The sequence below is a fragment of the Caenorhabditis elegans genome, chromosome III, assembly GCF_000002985.6.
Source record: "Caenorhabditis elegans chromosome III".
NCBI lineage: Eukaryota > Metazoa > Nematoda > Chromadorea > Rhabditida > Rhabditidae > Caenorhabditis > Caenorhabditis elegans.
The window spans coordinates 4,243,657-4,263,347 of record NC_003281.10 but is presented as its reverse complement, the minus strand read 5'-3'; the positions used below and the strand labels follow the sequence as shown (position 1 = coordinate 4,263,347).

At 32.3% G+C, this 19,691-nt stretch overlaps 3 protein-coding genes across 10 annotated transcripts; all 3 read left to right on the top strand.

The window, feature by feature from the left end:
* Positions 1-199: 199 nt before the first annotated feature.
* Positions 200-15,196, top strand: depd-5 (DEP domain-containing protein; the record flags this gene model as incomplete). 8 transcript variants are annotated; one of them, NM_001381826.1, is made up of 17 exons in its annotated part: positions 200-473; positions 1,333-1,668; positions 1,715-1,822; positions 2,071-2,466; positions 3,409-3,546; positions 3,594-3,776; positions 4,284-5,156; positions 5,210-5,291; positions 5,341-5,637; positions 9,424-9,772; positions 9,822-10,056; positions 10,335-10,736; positions 10,976-11,492; positions 11,888-11,977; positions 12,344-12,600; positions 13,265-13,815; positions 14,528-15,196. In NM_001381826.1, the coding sequence occupies 17 exons, from the start codon at positions 300-302 to the stop codon at positions 14,676-14,678; spliced, it is 5,139 nt and encodes a 1,712-aa protein (NP_001366728.1). In that variant the 3' UTR covers positions 14,679-15,196. The 8 variants fall into 8 exon arrangements, with proteins under 8 accessions (NP_001366728.1, NP_001420385.1, NP_001420380.1 ...); NM_001433456.1 differs by having other exon boundaries at positions 204-473; positions 9,418-9,772; positions 12,338-12,600; NM_001433457.1 differs by having other exon boundaries at positions 204-473; positions 5,335-5,637.
* A 480-nt stretch (positions 15,197-15,676) lies between these two features.
* On the top strand, positions 15,677-18,490 carry Y44F5A.1 (WD repeat-containing protein 55; the record flags this gene model as incomplete). The annotated part of the gene is made up of 4 exons (NM_065450.6): positions 15,677-15,930; positions 16,389-16,671; positions 17,371-17,682; positions 17,999-18,490. 4 exons carry the CDS (start codon positions 15,677-15,679, stop codon positions 18,299-18,301), a joined length of 1,152 nt encoding a protein of 383 aa, NP_497851.1. The 3' UTR covers positions 18,302-18,490.
* Positions 18,491-18,962: 472 nt separating this feature from the next.
* On the top strand, positions 18,963-19,674 carry zhit-2 (HIT-type domain-containing protein; the record flags this gene model as incomplete). The annotated part of the gene is made up of 2 exons (NM_065449.8): positions 18,963-19,221; positions 19,267-19,674. The coding sequence occupies 2 exons, from the start codon at positions 18,963-18,965 to the stop codon at positions 19,572-19,574; spliced, it is 567 nt and encodes a 188-aa protein (NP_497850.2). The 3' UTR covers positions 19,575-19,674.
* Positions 19,675-19,691: the final 17 nt, after the last annotated feature.

The window sequence follows — 19,691 nt, the reverse complement described above, 5'->3', positions numbered from 1 at the left end:
CTCATACAAATATTAAAATACTTAAAATTTGAACAAAATCTATGAAAATTATGCAGCTACGATATTTTTGTTAAACACATTTTTGCATTGAACTAAAATTGTCGCGTCGAGACCGGTTACCGTATTTTTTGTACAAATGTTCGCGTCTTTGTAATAATTAAATTCTCTGAAAATTAGTTTTTCTCAAAAAATCGATTTTTTTCAGTCATCCCTTCCAAGTGAGCAAAAGAATTTCGAAAATCTTCGTTCAAAAGCGCAGGTGCTGCTTTGGTCCGTGAAGGCGGTGTGGATCCACGGGGATGGCGTTCGAAATAGCTGGACCCAGCAGCAGCAATAACTCAAGTCAACGGAGAGCAACCACTGAACCACCGCCTGAAAATGAGCTACAACTTGGACTTCACGAGGCACAGAAGATGACATGGAATGCTAAAGTCGTGTATCACACGATCGACAAATGTCCGCATTGTGATCCGGTTCGTAATGGATAGGGCACAGAATTATTCATTAAAATACTGAAAAATTAAAATTAAAGTAAAGTTAAAATACTCAAATTACCTCAATAGACCGGTTTTGATGGATTAAAAATTCGAAAATAAACTTCGATGAACTAAATTCTCCAATTTCTCAACTTCCGTGTAATTTCTCAACTTCCGTGTTGATGAATTAATTTTTATTTAATTATTTACTTTTGCACGTTTTTTTCTCTCTTTTGCATTTTCTGATGATTGGAACGATAATCTGGACAATTTTCACTGAAAATACGCAAAATAAAAAAGTTATTAAATAAAAATTAATTTGCGACATGGAAATGTTGGTAAAATTCGAAGATTTTAAGCAATGTCCAATTTTTAGATGATTTTCATGAATTTTCCAAAAAAAAAACAGCTGAAATTATATTTGAATTTCCGCACAATTGTATGTCCAGAAAATGCAGAAATTTCGAAATTAGGCAATTCATTTGCTTGGGAAATCAAGTTTAATTCAGCCGGTTTTTTAAAAAATTGTTTCGGAAAAATCTCTACTCCTCCCTTTAGCATTCTTTTTTCATTTTTAGGCATTTTTATGATGCTTCATTTTGAAATTCAGTCTTTTTGTAATTTTGATTTATTTTATTTTAGTTTTTCCAATAATTTTGATCAGTTGCCGGCTGTTAGTTGTCGCAAAATTGGTTTTCTGGTTATTGACAATAATAAAGTATTTTTCAGAGCAAAAAAACCGGAGATAATCGAAAATAAAATTGTAGAAATTTTATCGAAAATATGGCCAGTTTTAATCTATTATTCAAAAAAATCGAATTCTTTTGATTTTCCAAAAATAATTCATATTTTTCAGAGCAAAAAACCATCATGCCTGAAGGAAGATGAACATATGGCAGTACTCGTTCATGATAAAACACTTGCATTTATGAAACCATGCTATATTACAGTATCAAAAACAGATGAAACTGGTGATCATGAATTATCATTTCGAATTGAAACAACAATTCTCTCCGAAGCAAAAAAGACGAATAGTGCTGCAAGTATTCATCGGAGCGGACCGTCGAGTAATCGAAATTCGAGAGTTTATGATGAGGCCGCCCGTCAGGCAGTGCTCGCCGAGTTGGATAAAGATGAAGATGTTGTTGAGAAGAAGAAATCGTCGGTTATGATTGGAAAACCTGAAGATGTGGTAATAATGTTATGAATATAGTTTGAAAATAATTTCATTTTTTCAGACCTGTACATTGTCCCTAGCAAAAGGAGCCCCAGGGCTTATCACGAATCGGATAGATTTTCTGAAACAAAATGATATTGTGAAGTGCACTTTGGAGACAGTTGATACGGTATGAGTTTTTTGAAAAATTAATTTTTGCGATTTTATAGTTTTTTCCTGATAAATTTCAATTTTTTTTTTGAAAAATGAATAGATTTTTTTTAAAACTAAAAAATCAATGAAAATTCTACATCAACGATAGTTTGAAACTACAGTACTCTTTAAAGGCACACACTTTTTTATTTAAGAAAAAAATCGCGTCGAGACCGGGTACCGCATTTTTGGAGCAAAATTTCGCAACAAAAATTAATGTTTCAGGTATCCCTTGACAATGTGCAATTAACATTCCGAGAGCAATATATGAGCCGAGCCGATATGTATCGTTACCGTAGTTGCCTGATCGGACGAATGACATATGTAGAAGAACCGAAACGATATATGAATATAAATACTCGTATTTCGGATATGTGGAGAAAAGGATCATTAGTCAGAAGTGGATATGTTACAGATAAGACACGTGTTGTATTCCGTTCAAGTTCAAGTACAGTACTCATATTTATTCAAATGTGCTCTGAAATGAATCAACTCGATCCGCAAGGAGATTTGTATTTGGAAAAATGTATTAAAGGATTTTTAACGGAATTATTCTTGAAATGGAAAGAACAATCATGTACACATTATGTATCAATTATTCTGTGCTCACGGTGGTATGCGGTGAGTATTAAAATATAAGTTTTTTCTTCAAAAACTGCTCAAAAAGTCTGAAAATTAGAATTTTTGGCTGGAAATTATTTTTATCAGTTTTGTTGCATATTACGGTTTTTTTCGCACCTTTTCAAAATTTTCACGCAACATTGCTCAAAATTTAATACAAGTTTTTGCATTTTTCGACTTTAATTTCCTGAAAATCAAAGGAAAAATGCAACATAAACTACCAAAAATCGATTTTTCCATTTTAAAACTGGGAAATAAAACGCTTTTAAATAAAATTGTGTACTTGTTGATGATTTTTTTCTAAAAAAAAAGAAAATGGCCAAAATGTTTAGATATTTTTCAAAAATCGGAAAAATTCGAAGATCATGGAGTTTGAAATGTATCGAGCTCCAAAGGTGTATTTTCGGATCCTTCAGCTATAGAAGATCAGATTTAACATGCGGATGATCAAAAATCGGACTCCATAGGTTGAATGTGATCTACCAATTCTTCGGCATTAGCTGGAAGATCAGATTCCACTTATGGAGTCTGAAGAATCTGATCTTCCAGCTAGGGATCTTCCTATCTTCCTTAACTATAAGATCAGAAGCCAAATATTGATTTTGCAAGATTTTCAGTTGTTTAAAAATCAATAAAATAAAGTCTGAAGAATCTGAGATCAAAAATAGACTCCATAGGTGGAACCTATTCTTCCATAGATCATTTCTGATCCTTCAGCTATAGAAGATCGGGTTTTATATATGGGGAAGATCATCAATCGGACTCCATAGTTGGAATGTGCTCTTGATTCTTCAGCAATAGCTGGAAGATCAGATTCCACTCTTGGAGTCTGAAGAATCTGATCTTCCAGCTGTGTAAGTGGAATAGGTGGAATCCGATCTTCCGATCTCCCATGACTGTAAGATCAGAAGTTGTTCAAAGCAATAAAATAAAATTTTACAGATCGGAGGTGTAGATGATGCAGCGAAAAGATTCATGAAAGGTGCTTGTGATCATCGTGGACGATATTATCAGGATTTCTATCGTCTTTTATTCCAAAATGAGCATTATGAAGATTGGGCTGATAAACAGCTCAAAGAGGTGTCATTCTATTCATTCTAACTTTTGAAATTTATTTTTAATTTCAGATAAACGTTGGCTGCAGCAAATACTCTTCACAAATTCAGGAAAAACTGAAAGAAATGCTTCCACAGGTTCAATTCGAAGTTTCCACGGCTGCCGATGGAAATTTCTTGCAAGTTGTGAATATGAGTATGAATTCGTTTAGTATGTATCATTCGGATCGAAGATTTGAGACCACTGGACAACAAGTGAGACGATTGGACTTTTTTTTTGAAAATTTAAAAAAAAACGAAAAAAAATTGTTTTGCAATATTTGAGAATTTCTATTGAAAACAAATTTTTTTCGACTAAAAAAAAATGAAAAATCGAATAATATTCGAGAATTTTCGGATTTTTTTCTTGAAAATCGAAGAATGGCTTTTTAAAAAAAATTCTAAAATCAAAAAGACACTCGAAAAAAATTGTAATCCATTTTTTTGCTGTAAAAATGAAAAAAAATAGAAAAACGAAAATAATTTAGGTTATTCGATTTGTGAAAATATCTAATTTTGTATATTGAATTAGAGACTGGGACAGTCATGGAATAGTTTTCTGTCATGGAATAGAAAAGCTCGGCCACCACAAAAAGCAACAACTTTTTTGACAGATTCGGTCCTACAAAAAGCCACGCCCATAAAATGGAAAAACAAACATTCATAAAAACTAGTTCAAAAATAGTTGTTGATGCTTTTTTTCTCATCCCCAATATCTTGCAGATCATCTTCGTGACCCCAGGAAACGGAGTTCTCCACGTGGATCGTGATTTAGTCAGTTTAACGAAACAACGTGTAATTGATATGGGAATCTCTTTGGATATGGTATGCCTTGGAGAACAACCTCTACACGCCGTTCCACTTTTTGTATTTCATCCGATAGTTGGACAAATGGATAAGAAATGTGAATATTTCATTCCACATTGGATGAATTACTCGTATTATCAAATGGCTCGACGTTCAGCGATTTCTGTGCAATTTCGACCTCGAATTCAACTTCCCGCAGCGGTTTTATCAGCTCCGAAGAAGATGATAATGGGATCTACGGGAACTTTTCGATGTTTTCCACAATCAGTTGAGAAATATGGTGGAGATTATGATGCAAAGAAGTTATCAAATGTATGTGCAAAGATTCAATTATTACCGAAAGAAGAAGCAAATGATATTGATGCTGTTGTACGAGATGCACCGGAAGCTGGTAGAAGGCAACTTAGAGAGATTTTGGGTTTATCTCCGGACAAGGTGAAACCGAATTCCGATGATAAAACAAAAACCTCCGTCCGAGAACGAAAAGAGACTGACGGAGAGCCTTCTGAAGATAATAATACTCAAAAAGCTGCACCAATTGCTAGTAATCCACCTCCACCTCCACCACTTCCACCACCACCACCATCAGTTGAGAAGAAGAAATTGGAGCCACAGGATCGAGATATTGCTGGATCGAAAATTATCAAGAAGAATTCTGAATCAAGTACTTATGGAGGATCAGTTCGGCCAGTTTCTGCAGCAAAGGATATTGAGAAGCCAGCACCTCAGAGAAGTCTTCCGCCGTTGGTACCCAATGCAGGAGGTTCTTCGTGGAATAATCAGAATCGGGTAGAGATTTGTAATTTGAGATTTGAGATTTTAATATTGAAATCGCTTTTCAGCCAGAATCACCTCGTTCAGCATCATATGAATCGATGAAAATGCCGCCAAGCTCAATAGGTGGTTCAATTGAAATTGGCTCTTGTGAGTAACCTCTATTATTATTTCTCTTAACAAAATCCAATAGTTCCAGCAGCTCTAACCAAACTTCGTGCCACATCTCCCTCACGACGTGGAACAATTGATGGATCTACGACGACACTGGCAAATAATGATTTAACTGCTGTATGGAAACGACAAAATGGCCAGCTGATAAATCCATTTCGACCGGAAGATTTTGCTGTTCAAGTTACCGCGAATCGACGTCGCTGGATTCATGTTTTCCCGGTTGATAGCTCTGGAAAATCGAAACTTGCACATCATTTTGTATCGGGGCAAAGTATTGTGCACATAGTTGGTGCACCGGATGAGCAGAAGAAAATTGTGGCTCGTAAGTTCAATAGGAAATTAAAATAGTTTTTTAAAATAAAACCCAAAAATCCATTTTTATAAACGAAAAAACGAAAAAATTACATTTTTAATCAAAAAGAAATCCCAAGAAATCCATTAAAAATTGAAAAAAAAAAATTAATTTGTTTTAAAAAAAACCAAAAAATCCCAATTAAAAAAGAAAATCAAATTTTTCCATTGTAAACCAAAAAACATTTTTCCTTTAAAAAACCACCAAAAAATTATTCTTTAAAAAAAGTTGAAAAATGCGACAAAAATTATTTCGATTTTTCCTGAAAAATTGGATGAATCCCAAGAATGTTTAGAAAATTAACAAAATTGCAATATTAATGAAATTTTGTTGCTGTTGATGAGATAAAAGAGAAACAATAGTACTGTACCTGCTCCCAAAAATATTTTTGTTTCATATTCATTTTTTCTGATAGGAAGAAAAGTTACCAAAATTTAAAACTGTTTTTTGAAAATTCGATAAAATTTTCGAAATCTGGAAAACCTGGAAAATCTGGCCTATGCTCCCAGGGGGCATCGAGAGAGGGGGCATCGCGTTCTAAGGGGGCATTAGGTCAAAGGGGGCATTTGTTCGTAGGGGGCATCCGTTCAGAGGGGGCATCCATTCAGAGGGGGCATCCGTTCAGAGGGGGCATCTGTACAAACTTACACAGGTTCCAATGGGATACCTGTTCAAAGGGGACATCGGTGAGAATTGATTGAATATTTATAGACAGGAGTATGCAAAGGTTTTCATATCAGTCACACATGCATTTGGTCGTTGTTTGGAAGTTGTGTAAAGTTTGGCACCTTCATGCTTGTATTTTCTTCTTCTTTTTCTGTTCATATCTCAACCAACAAATTTTTTAATGAAAATAATCAACTACAAAGTTGTACTTCAGATTAAGATATACAACTTTGTAGTTTATTACTTTGTCTTAAAAAATTTTCCCACGGAGATATCAACATCCGAAGTGAGTGCGTATTTTGAATTTTGAGGTTCTACTATACCTCAGGTTTCTGTCTGAAATCGTGTTCAGAACATCTAAACTAGATCAACTACAAACTTTGCATTTTTCTATAACATCTGATCAAATTTTAAAAAGTTTTCAAAAAAAAATTTAGAAAATTTTTGTAAGGGGTACCTTTTGGATTTTTTTTTCATAAATCGAAAAAAATATTGATACCTAAAAAACCAAATGTTTTTGACACTATTGCCAACAACATTTCAGTTGGACACATTTTATTGCACAATCTCATTGCCAACTATCCTATGCTGACACCTTTGAAATATGCTTATGCTGACGTTTTGAATATGCTTATGCTGACGTGCGCTTATGCTGACAAGAGCTCTCACGAGAATTTCGTGATCCAAAAAACACATTGAAAGCTTATATCAGGACACTTGACGACGTAAAAGAAAACCGAACCTATCCAGATTTGAACCAGCAATGACTGTATCTGAAGACCGTGCGCTTAACCACTACACCAAAAGGGCGAGAGGTGCGCGCGTTCTCAAGGAATATATGAAATCAGTCGAGCTGTATGACAACTAGAGCTTCTCTCGATTGGAAGATATCTAGTACTTGAAAATGTGTTCATAAAGCTTGGAACTACTACAGAATAAGTCATTAAGTTATTTTCTGTTCCTAATGTTCAGTTTCTACAAGAAATCTATTCCACATTGATTTTTGTGGTGAATTTGAACCTTCCGTTGGCCTAAAATACTTTTGGAGAGCTACTTTTTTCGGAAGTATTCTTAAGTCTTCTACAAATTCAACTTGTTGGAAAATCGGGAACTTCTCTGATTCCTCGAAAATACTGTTTTTTTTTTTTAAATTTTGGCCTAAATTTTTTTTTCCTCAAAAACACCTTCATTCTGGTATTTTCTAGGAGCATATGTCATCTGTATTGTTTAATAATTTTTGTTGCTTCAAAAGCTCTGTTTTGAGCTAAAAAAGAACTTTTTCGTTGATTTTTGCATTTAAAAATATACAAATGTCGTCGAATTAAATGCACGATACGCAAAGGTACGCAAACACCGATGTGTACCGTACTCCGAAATGTTTTTAATTTCCATGTTTTAAATTAAGAAATCGACAAAAATGAGAGTTTTAAGCACAAAAACAGAGCTTTTGAAGCAACAAAAAATTATTAAACAATACAGATGACATATGCTCCTAGAAAATACCAGAATGAAGGTGTTTTTGAGGAAAAAAAAATTTAGGCCAAAATTTTTTTTAAAAAAACAGTATTTTCGAGGAATCAGAGAAGTTCCCGATTTTCCAACAAGTTGAATTTGTAGAAGACTTAAGAATACTTCCGAAAAAAGTAGCTCTCCAAAAGTATTTTAGGCCAACGGAAGGTTCAAATTCACCACAAAAATCAATGTGGAATAGATTTCTTGTAGAAACTGAACATTAGGAACAGAAAATAACTTAATGACTTATTCTGTAGTAGTTCCAAGCTTTATGAACACATTTTCAAGTACTAGATATCTTCCAATCGAGAGAAGCTCTAGTTGTCATACAGCTCGACTGATTTCATATATTCCTTGAGAACGCGCGCACCTCTCGCCCTTTTGGTGTAGTGGTTAAGCGCACGGTCTTCAGATACAGTCATTGCTGGTTCAAATCTGGATAGGTTCGGTTTTCTTTTACGTCGTCAAGTGTCCTGATATAAGCTTTCAATGTGTTTTTTGGATCACGAAATTCTCGTGAGAGCTCTTGTCAGCATAAGCGCACGTCAGCATAAGCATATTCAAAACGTCAGCATAAGCATATTTCAAAGGTGTCAGCATAGGATAGTTGGCAATGAGATTGTGCAATAAAATGTGTCCAACTGAAATGTTGTTGGCAATAGTGTCAAAAACATTTGGTTTTTTAGGTATCAATATTTTTTTCGATTTATGAAAAAAAAAATCCAAAAGGTACCCCTTACAAAAATTTTCTAAATTTTTTTTTGAAAACTTTTTAAAATTTGATCAGATGTTATAGAAAAATGCAAAGTTTGTAGTTGATCTAGTTTAGATGTTCTGAACACGATTTCAGACAGAAACCTGAGGTATAGTAGAACCTCAAAATTCAAAATACGCACTCACTTCGGATGTTGATATCTCCGTGGGAAAATTTTTTAAGACAAAGTAATAAACTACAAAGTTGTATATCTTAATCTGAAGTACAACTTTGTAGTTGATTATTTTCATTAAAAAATTTGTTGGTTGAGATATGAACAGAAAAAGAAGAAGAAAATACAAGCATGAAGGTGCCAAACTTTACACAACTTCCAAACAACGACCAAATGCATGTGTGACTGATATGAAAACCTTTGCATACTCCTGTCTATAAATATTCAATCAATTCTCACCGATGTCCCCTTTGAACAGGTATCCCATTGGAACCTGTGTAAGTTTGTACAGATGCCCCCTCTGAACGGATGCCCCCTCTGAATGGATGCCCCCTCTGAACGGATGCCCCCTACGAACAAATGCCCCCTTTGACCTAATGCCCCCTTAGAACGCGATGCCCCCTCTCTCGATGCCCCCTGGGAGCATAGGCCGGAAAATCTTGATTTTTCAACAAAAAAACAAGTCAAAAATGTTCTCTTAAAAATTGAAATAATCGAAAAACTATTTTTGGGCGCGAAAAAAAAACAAAAATAGAGTTTTTCTCCAAAAAAGGACCGAAAACTTATTTTTTTCCAAAACCAAAAAAAAATTATTTAGCAATTTTTATTTCTCAAAAAACCAACACACATCACTAATTCCATCTAGCTTCAGAAATTGGCTCAGTGGATACAGTTTCAATAAGCAAGAGCCCTGAACAACAAAGCAGCTCATTAACAAGATCAAGACGTGGAGCCAATATGGAAGATGATCGTAAACACTCTTCAAAATCGAATTCCGCTGGAAATGCGAGTAAAAAGTACAAAGTATGGGCATGGGGATCAACTGGAGAAGAGAAATGGAATGTTGATATGGAAATTGGAACCGATTGGAAATCACTTGTCAGATCTGCATTACTTCCAATTACAACTGATTTCTTTCCCGATGGACAAACATTACAGACTCAATTTAGAATGAATGAATATTCGATTGAAGTTACAAATAAATCATTGGAGGACTATAGGTTTAAAAATGAGATTTCTCTGAGCCTGAAAACCCTCGAAATGTTTCAGAAATGGGTTGTATGAGCAGGATGAATGTGCAATTATTGGAACTCCATTTGATTCGTTAGAAATGAGCAATAGTCATCATTCGGATGTTCAAACTACCTTACAAACTCAAGTTAAAGATCAAAGATATCGCCGGATTCGAGATCGAAACGAGAAGCCTACGATGGCTCAACTAGTCTATGAGCAACTTATTCTACAGAGGTTACAGCGAGGATATCAGATTGTGTTGCTTGATAAGGTTCGAAGTTTGATTAGAATTTATTGATTTTTTTCAAAAATGGTCCAAACAACTCAAAAAAATTATGGCGGTTCAAAATTTTGAAAAAATTCCTATTTTCATCTAAAATCTCGAACGGAACTTATTTCTTGTTTAATTATATCACCCTTTAATACATCTTAAATTTCGGTACTCCATCTATAATTTATAAACTATTTAAATGTTAAATTTTCTATCTTCGACGATGGCCCCACTATAATTATAAATATTAAGTATTTTCAATTAATAATGAATTTCAGAGTTTGGTTGAAGTGAGCTGTGAAGCTGCAAAGAAACCATCGAGCAGTCGACCAGACTTATCAAGAAAACAAGTGACAAAAAGTGAAAAAGAACGAGTCGGCAGTGGTGGATCGGAACGAAGTCGAAGTAATCCACGAACAATACAGAATCCGGAGATTGTTCTTTCATTCAACAAGTTTTATCATAAATTGGCATTGGAAAAGGATGTAGTACGGATCACACTGTTCAGACCGAAAGCCGAGAAATCGGATGAAGTTGCCGGATTTCCTGGATGGTGTGAACGACCGTCGATGCGAAATGAGGAGAATCTTGATGAAGCTATTCGACCATTTAAGAAGAATGCTCATGATGATGAGCTCAATTCGAGATATTTTAATACTACTTATATGTATTATTTCCAGGTAGGTACATAAAAAATTATTTCAACTTATGTAAAAAAATCTAATCGGGCTCGATAATTTGTTCATAGAATTCGTGTTTTAAAAATAGAAAACAATTGTTTTAAAAGCTTTAAAAACCGAAAACCGAAACATTTTGTAACTTTGAAATTTTATTTTGTAAGAGCTTCAATATTTTGATAAAAATTGCGCTCTAATAATTACGAGTGTAACCGACTTTTGTTTGAAAACTAAAATTTCAGGTTCCGGATGCATCAACATACGAAAAAAGTGCCACAAAACTGCGTCATCATGATCTGGATAAATTGAATTGGTCGGCATTTGATAGTGCATTCAAGAATATATTCTCTGATATTCTATACACTGAATCGATGAAATGTTTCTCAGCATCATTCCTGGTAGTCTTCCATCCAACGGATATTCTCAAAACGAAATTAATCGAAAAACAAACCGAAGGAAAAGGAATCGAATTTCGTGATCCAAAAGAATTTGAATCGCCGAATGAAGCATGGTATTCTCGACTCACGAAACTCTTATTATTGATGAATAAACTACAGTATCAGGGAATGGTACCGGATCCGAATTCTCTTCAAGATCGGCAGCAGAAATGGAAGAATAAACCACAAAATTACAAAGCAATTGTCGAAGATTTCAAGAAAACTCCATATGTTGGCCTGAAAAACACAAATGAGAAGCAAATGAGTGTGGCTCATCCGGCAAATATGTTTGTCGTCTATGATTTTGCACTTTGGCTCAGATGTAAGAATATTTCCAAATGAAACATATGGGTTTTAAAATTAGATTTTTTCCTTGAACCGGAAAAAAAATAGCCTTTCGATTTTCAAAAATAATTTTACGGTTTTTTGCTAAAAACTGCATTTTTCAAACAGAAAAAACTCCACAATTAAATTTTCTGTTATAGAATCCAATATATTCAATATATATTACAGCTCACAGCTTTTTTTTCCAAAATTTCACTCCGTTTTGAAAAAGAGAAACCTCAAAAAATGTTTCGTTTTCTTTAAACACCTGCCTAGGTTAAGTTTTCCTTTCAAATGACATGAATTTTATTTGGAAGTTCAAAATGTTTTCCTTGTAAAAAAATTAATCTATTTTCCAGTAGCAAAAATTTTCAAATAATTTTACTTTTCCAGATAATGTGGAAGAAATTAGCAAATTCGAGATAGCTGTGAATCTAATTCGGCGACTCGCGGATTCAAAATTTATTCAGGTTATCACTTCAAGTAAGTTAATGGAGTTTTTGTTGATTATTCAAAAAATATAATTTGAAAAAAATGTTATTCAATTTTGCGATTCAAAAAATTTTAATATTTACAATAAACTTTCTACAAAATTCAAAATTTATTGCCTGAATTTTTTGTCTCGTAAAAAAAACGAAACGGAGGCTTTAAAAAATGTAAAAATGAAAATGTAAATAAATTTTTTAACAGCAAATCCCGATTTTTTTGCACAATGGGGTTGGAATTTTTGAAAAAAAAGATTTTCAAAATCTAATCAATCCAAAAAATTAAAGTTTATGAGTAACACATTTTATTAAAAAAATATTAAAAAGTAAAAAAGTACTGTAATAATCGTTAAATAAGGTTCAGAAGGCAAATACGGATCGGAATCGTCGTTAAACTCGAAGAAAATGTTCAAATTCAAAGCTGAATATGGATTCCAACTGTGTTATATCTCGGATCCTGACTTTCCCGAAAATTCGAAAGTATCGAGATTCATGATGGTTGAATATAAAAATAAGATATGTCAAGAAGAGGAAACTGAATGTAAATGGCAATTACAAGGAGATATAGATATGGAATTGGCACCACCAACTCCTGATTCACCGCTTGGAGAATGGACTCGGGTTCGTTTTAAAAAAAATTCTGAAGCTTCAGAATTAGGAAAAAAACTATTTTTGAGAAAAAAACATTACATCGAATGCAACTCTTTCAAAAACTTTAAAAAAACTGTACAGTGTTATTTTCTCAGAAATTTCACAAATTGATTACTGTAATCCTGAAAAACTGTATCCGAAAAAGAAGTTTTTTCCACCAAAAAATGAAAAAAAAACCGTATTTTTAAAAATTCTATCTTTCTAACGAAATTTTAAAACACAGAGAAAAATTTCTGTAATTCTCACAATTTTTTCGAATACGAAAACGATAAAATTTTTGCCAGAAATGCAATAAATGTTGTATTTTTGTTACTTTTTTTTGAAAAATTTGAAGATTTCTACCAGGGGCGGCAATCGATTTTTTCTCTAACAAACCGGAAAATTGCCGGAATTGAAAACCTCCGGCAAATTGTGGTTTTGTACTTTTTTTTTTTTGGAAAATTCAAAATTGTACGCATTCTAACTAGTAAGGATTAACTATTTTGAAAAAAATCGGCTAATATAAATTTCCGGCAAACCGAAAAACCGAATTTGTCGGTAAGAAAATTTGCCGAACGGCAATTGCCGCCCACCCCCGATTCAAGCTAAAGCTTTCTAGAATTTATAATAATTTTCTATATATTTCTTTGTTTAGATAACCTACGATCACTGGTTCTACCCAGACACAGCATTCCGAATCACAATGAAATGGGTAATGGGTACTGGACAAACAGTTGCTGATACAGTACTCTCATGGTTCAACAAAGCAAGTAAACAAGGAATGTCACTATATCCAGTACCAGAAGATCCATTCGCTTTGGCACAAGATACTCATTCAAATCCACTTCGATGTCCAATACGTATTCAATTGAAAGAGAAAGTAGTTGCACATTCGGATGAACGAGAATTTCTTCTTAAAATTCTATTCCGATTCGGATTTATTGATATTGGATGTAATGTGAAGCATGATTTCTCATCACCTCGTACTGATTCATCATCATCTGATCATACAAAAGCACTATCTTCTCCATCTCCGACATTACAATTGGAAGGAGATGATGGAGATTTGGATGATGTTACAATATCTATGAATTACATTCATCAGGCTGGTGGAATGTTCATTTCACTTGTTCTTTCTGAGAATCCAAATCGTCCACCGTTCTTCTACTGGGCATGGAATCATTTGCTTAGTAATCGATATAGAGGGTTCGGTTTTTTACTAAATTATAGAAAAAAAAGTTAAATTATTCTAAGCCAGGAATTTTCTTTGTTGTTCAGAGAAAATCGAAAATTTATCAGAAACTGCTTTTTTTTTTGAAAAACGAAAAAACGAGAAATTGACTGAAAAAAATGCAGAATGTAGAGATTATTTTTTAAATTTCAACTTTTCCAAAAAGTAAAAAAAATTCGATTTTCAGAAAACAAAACAAACGAAATTTTTTTTAAGTCGTTATAAACGAAAATTTTAAAATCAATTTTTTTGATTTTACTACGTTTTGAAAAATTTTGAAAATTCACAGAAAAAGTCAAATTTTCATTATTTTTGGATATTCATTTTAATTGAAATTACAATAAAGTCACATAAAATGCGCTTTCGATTTTGAAAAAAATCTAAACACGAAAAAAAATAAAACGGAAAAAACCGAAATATTTTTCGCAGTCAAAAAATTCCAAAATAAAAAGCCTTTCGCTTTCGGAAAAAAATGTTTTTAAAAAACTGACGCACTCGGTTTTCAATTTTCAAAAAAAAGAACGACTCGGATATTAGGTATTTATAGAAAATATTTGGACAAAAATTCTACAGAAAATGGATAAGTTACCAATAAAATGAAAATTTCCTATTTTTACGATTAGTCGAATTTCGCAAATTATAAAAACTATTTTTAAAAAATTTCCCCAATAATTTTTAAATTTTCAGTCAATGTTCTGAGAAGTTCCAAGATTATCTCTTATCGGAATTCCGAGCAGTGTGCTCCGACAAAAACGACACACTAACTCAACTTTATTCGGATTTCAAGAAAGAAAAACTACAAAAACCACGACCGGCGACTCCTCCGAAATTTGATTAATTAGATTTCAAGCAATTCACCCTTTTTTCTCAATATGGCTTTTATTCTCCCTTTCTTTTTCATTCCAAAAAAAACTTTTCATATTATGTTTTCCATTCATTTTTAATGAATCATCCTAATTCAGATTTTAGCCAATTTCAGTTTTACTAACCCCAAAAATTTTTCTTCAGTTTTTTTAAATTTATTTTTATACTTTTTCTTAGTGTATTAATTTATTTTTATCTCTTATTACTCTCATTCTATGTTTTTTTGTTGCTTTAAACATTTTCTAAGCAACCTTATTTCCCCCCACACACCGGTCAGGACCGCCACCGCTAGATTTTGAATTTTAGTTGATTTTTTTCTTTGATTGTATTATATGTTTTTCTCTTGTTATTCTATGTCTTATTTTTTTCCGTATTTTCGGGTGTTCTCATCATCGTCGCCCGTCGTATTTCATTCAGTATTTTATGTTTTCATCGGTTTTTATACAATTTCAAACGGATTTTTCACCCTTATGAAAAGATTATTCATGTTTTTATTGCTTTTTTCATTTTTTGGCTTATATTCTTGGCGTTTTTCATTGAAAATCGTATTTATATATTTTAAAGTTAAAAAAAAACAGAAAATGTTGTGTTTTCACAAAAACGAAAAAAAATCTAAAAACCAAGAAAATAGCTTTCCTGATTTTTCCATTTTTCAACAAAAATTCAAAAAATATTTGTGAATTTTGTCGGTTTTTTCAGGCGAAATTTCTTGGTTTTCTTGTTCAATTTTTCTCTGTTGTACAATTCGAAGCATTTTTCTCAATTTTTTAGACATTTTTCTTTTAAAAAATTAGAAAAGTGTTAAATTATCGATTTTTCTGTTTTTTTTTATTCAAAAACAATTATGCTATCGGAATTTTTTTTTGGGATAAAATTGAAGAAAAAATTCATTTCAATTTTATATATTTTTAAACAGTTTTTAAAAATATATTCGTATAAATTCATGTATTCCAAAAATAGAAATAACTTCAGATGCTCGTCGAATTTGATAATCCACCACTTTGTATGAAATCTAACAAAGATGGAAGTCGCCTTGTCGTTGGATTTGTGGATGGAAGTATTCGATTCTATGACACCCAACAACACGAGGAAGAGTTTCAAGAAATCTGGAAATTTCAGACAAAAAGCAGTATTCGAGGAGTTGATCTTGATGAACACAAGAAACGAGTTTATGCCGTTACAAAGAATCGATCTCTCTGTGTTTTTGATATTGACACGGGAAAACGGTAATTATTTGAAAATTAGTTAAATTTTTGAAAAAACGCAAAAAATTTCCATGTTTAGCATAATTTTTTATTGATATTCTCGATTCAAAAAAATCTCAGTAACATTGTTTTTTACTGGAAAAAAAATTTCGATCAAATTTTCGGAAATTCCAATAATAATTTTAAAAAATCGGACAAAAAATTCGAGAAAATAAAATACAATTTTTCTGAGATCGAAAATGTTTTCTATTTTAAAATTATTTTTTACAGCTGAAATCGAAATAGGATTTTTTGTCGAAAAAAATTATCGGGAAATACTAGAAAATTATGATTTTTTTTTGATTTTTCGATATCTTTGAAAATATCAAATCCGATTTTCTGAAAAATCATAATTTAAAAAAATGTTTTTTAGCAAAAATGCATTTTTTTTAGTCGAAAACCGACAATCCTTCTGATTTAAAAAACTCTATTTTTTTCAGTGTTCGTTGTATTCTAAAATGTCATCGTTCTGTACCAACTGCCATTTGTACACTTCCACCAACTGCTCTAAAATCTCAACAATTGGCTACAGCTGATGAATCGGGAGAAGTGAAAACATGGAATTTGGATCCAGAAGTTGCATCGGAAAATGCGAATATTAGAAAATGGCAGGAACAAGATGAAGATATTAATGATTTGAAAGTTGATGTGAAATCAAATTTATTGGCAACTTCTTCAGATGGTACACTTGGAGCTTACGATCTTAGAAAGGCAAAGCTTAAGGTAAAAAATTGAGTATTTTAATCTTTTTCTCAAAAAAAGCGCTTTAAAATATATATTTCGGTGAGAAGATATGAAAACTTCGTTTAAAATAGAAATTATAGGAATTTATGGATTGGATTATTCCAAAAAATCAAGAAACATTTTAGATTTTTCGATTTTCAAAAAAAAAAAGATTTCCAAAATTTTTAATGACTTTTTTTCAATTTTGAAAAAAATTCAAGGATCAGGTTTTTTTGGAATTCCGGCGCAAATTTCTAGTTTTGATATTTCTTCATTTTCCGAATAAATTTATTGAGAAATTTGCCGTAAATTATGAACATTAAAACATTTTTATAGCTTTATTTTTAGGAAAAAAATATAAAAAAAGTCTAGCGAGAAAATGTCGAAAAATTGTATCGCGAAATTGAAAAAAAAATCACTAAAACATTTTTTTTTAATCTCTAAAAATTTTAACAGATGTAGTCACATCGAAAATTTCTCGATTTTTTTTGTTGAAAAAATATATACTTCAAAAACGAAAACTGTCGATTTTTCGAAAAATCTGAATTTCAGGAAAATATGAACATTTTGAATTTTTTTCGTTTTTTTTTTCAATTTTCGTCCCTTTTTCAATAGTTTAAAGTGAGATCATCAAATTGTCCACCGTAAACTACAGTAACCTCAATGCAACCTTCCTTCTAATTTTCATTAATTTTGCAGATGAGAAGTGAACTAATGCACTCGGAGCTCTATTCAGTTTGTGGAACAAATCGATCGGTATATGTTGGAGGAGAAGATGGATATGTTGAAGTATTTAATTTAAATGAATATGGAAATTTGTTGGAAAGAGTTGAAAGTGGTTTTGAAATGGGTGTAAATGGAATTGTTGAATTGAGAAGTGGTTTATTGGGATTAACAAGTCAAGGAAGTAATCGAATGAGATTATTGAATGTTCAACCATCGAAAAGATTAGGATATGCTGGATATCATGGTGATGAGAAGAGTGATGATGATGGTATTGATGCTATTACGGTAAGGGAATTGCTTTTAAAAAATTCTATGTATTTTGGAGAAATTGAGCAAATTTGAAATAACCGAATTTCTTTCCAAAAAAAAAAACAAATTACAGTAAATTATTAAAATTTAACAATTTTTTATTCGGAATTTTCACATTTTCGGTTTTATACAATGGAAATGGACAAATTTTCATTAAAATTTTTTTTTGAAAATTTATTTTTCAAGAATTTTTAAAAATTCAGTGTTTTGAAAGAATAAAACTACAAGTTCTACAAATAACATTAAAATTTCGTACCTCAAAAAACATCCAATTATATTCCATTTTTTTCAGATTTCAACTGACAAATCAACAGTTTTTACAATGATCTCAATGAGCTGTACAATCAAAAAATGGGATATGGGACCAATTATCGATGAGATTCCGATTCTTAGAGCTCAGGATGCAAAATCGAAGAAAATGAGAAAAACTGAAGGATTTTTCGATGGATTAGTTGGACCGAAAAACGATTCAGATAGTGATGATGATGATGAGCCAAAGAGCAAAAAACGAAGAAATGATGAAGATTCGGATGAAGAAATTGATGAGGAGGAACAAGAAGAGGATGATGAAGAGGAGGAGGAGGACAGTGATTAGATGATTTTTTTTTAAATTTATATTTAATTTTGTTGTTGCTTTTTGAATTTTTGTTGAACTTTTCTTGTTACCTTCAATTTTACGTTAAAAACTCTCAAAAATACCCTTCGGGGACCACTTTTTGGTTGTTTTGGCGATTTTTAAGACATTTTTGTTTTGTTGTTGTTAATATAAAATTATGTTAATTTTACTCAAGGTTTTAAAATTTAAGTTTTCCATTTTGGTTGAAAATCCAAATTTCTTATCTGTTTAGTTTTCATTGGAAAACTTTTAAAAATTATTTTATTTTCCATTTGTACGATTTCAAATGAGGGTGTGCTGAGTGGTCTCGCAGATATAATTTTGAAAAATTTGTGTATGTATGTGTGTACCTTTAAGGTTACTGTAGTGACACCAAATTTTCATAATTAATTCGGCGCGCGTGTCGAGATCATTCCGTAGAAATGAACCCTTCTTTGAACTCGTCACTTATATTTTTCAAAATCGAAAAACACCAGAGGTTTTGGTTTTTCGGGCCAGAAAATTTCAGAATAAGAACTTTTATTTTCGGGTTTTTGAAAAAAAAATGGATGATGCATTTTGGTAAGAGATCCTGGTAGAAGACCATTTATTCTCTTTATAAAATTTTTTTTTTCATAAAATAAAATCTAATTTAATTCAGATGTCAACTTCATCATTTCTCGCTTGCGGAATCTGCGGCGTCGAAAAACGAGAACCATACAAGTGCCCACGATGTGATCTTCTGTATTGTACAATCAAATGCTACCGTAACCCGAAACACTCCGAGTGCTCAGAGAAATTCTATCAGGAACAAGTAAAACAAGAATTGTCGGGCAAAAAAGCAGATATCAGTCAGAAGGGAGAAGAATATAAAGAGAAAATGCAAAAGTTTTTGGATGGAGATTGGAGTGGAATTGAAGGTGAGATTTTATTTGTGAGCTCAAAAATTGTAAATTAATTTACAGAAGGCGAGCCACTTGATTCTGATGATGAAGAGCAAGAAGACGTGGCTGACTGGCAGAAAGAGGACACTGAAGCAATGAAAAAAACGATTCAAGGAACAATTGATGAGTATGAGTTAGAAGATGGAGAAATTGAGAGACGAATGACAACTCTTGGATTGTCAGATGATATTGATGAACTTTTAAATACATTGACACCAGAAGAACGAGAAGCATTCAAACAACTTGCTGCTGAAATGCAAGAAGAAGAACTTGGACTTACGAATTCTTGTTTTGCTCCTGGATCTGCTGGATCATCGAAGAAATGTTGAATTTCGTTAATTTTTTGAATTTTTTGAATTTATATTGTTGAATTTGCCGGTTATCTATTTGATTTTCTAATTATCTTGTTTAAAAAAAAGTTGACATTCTATCAATTTTCACTTTCT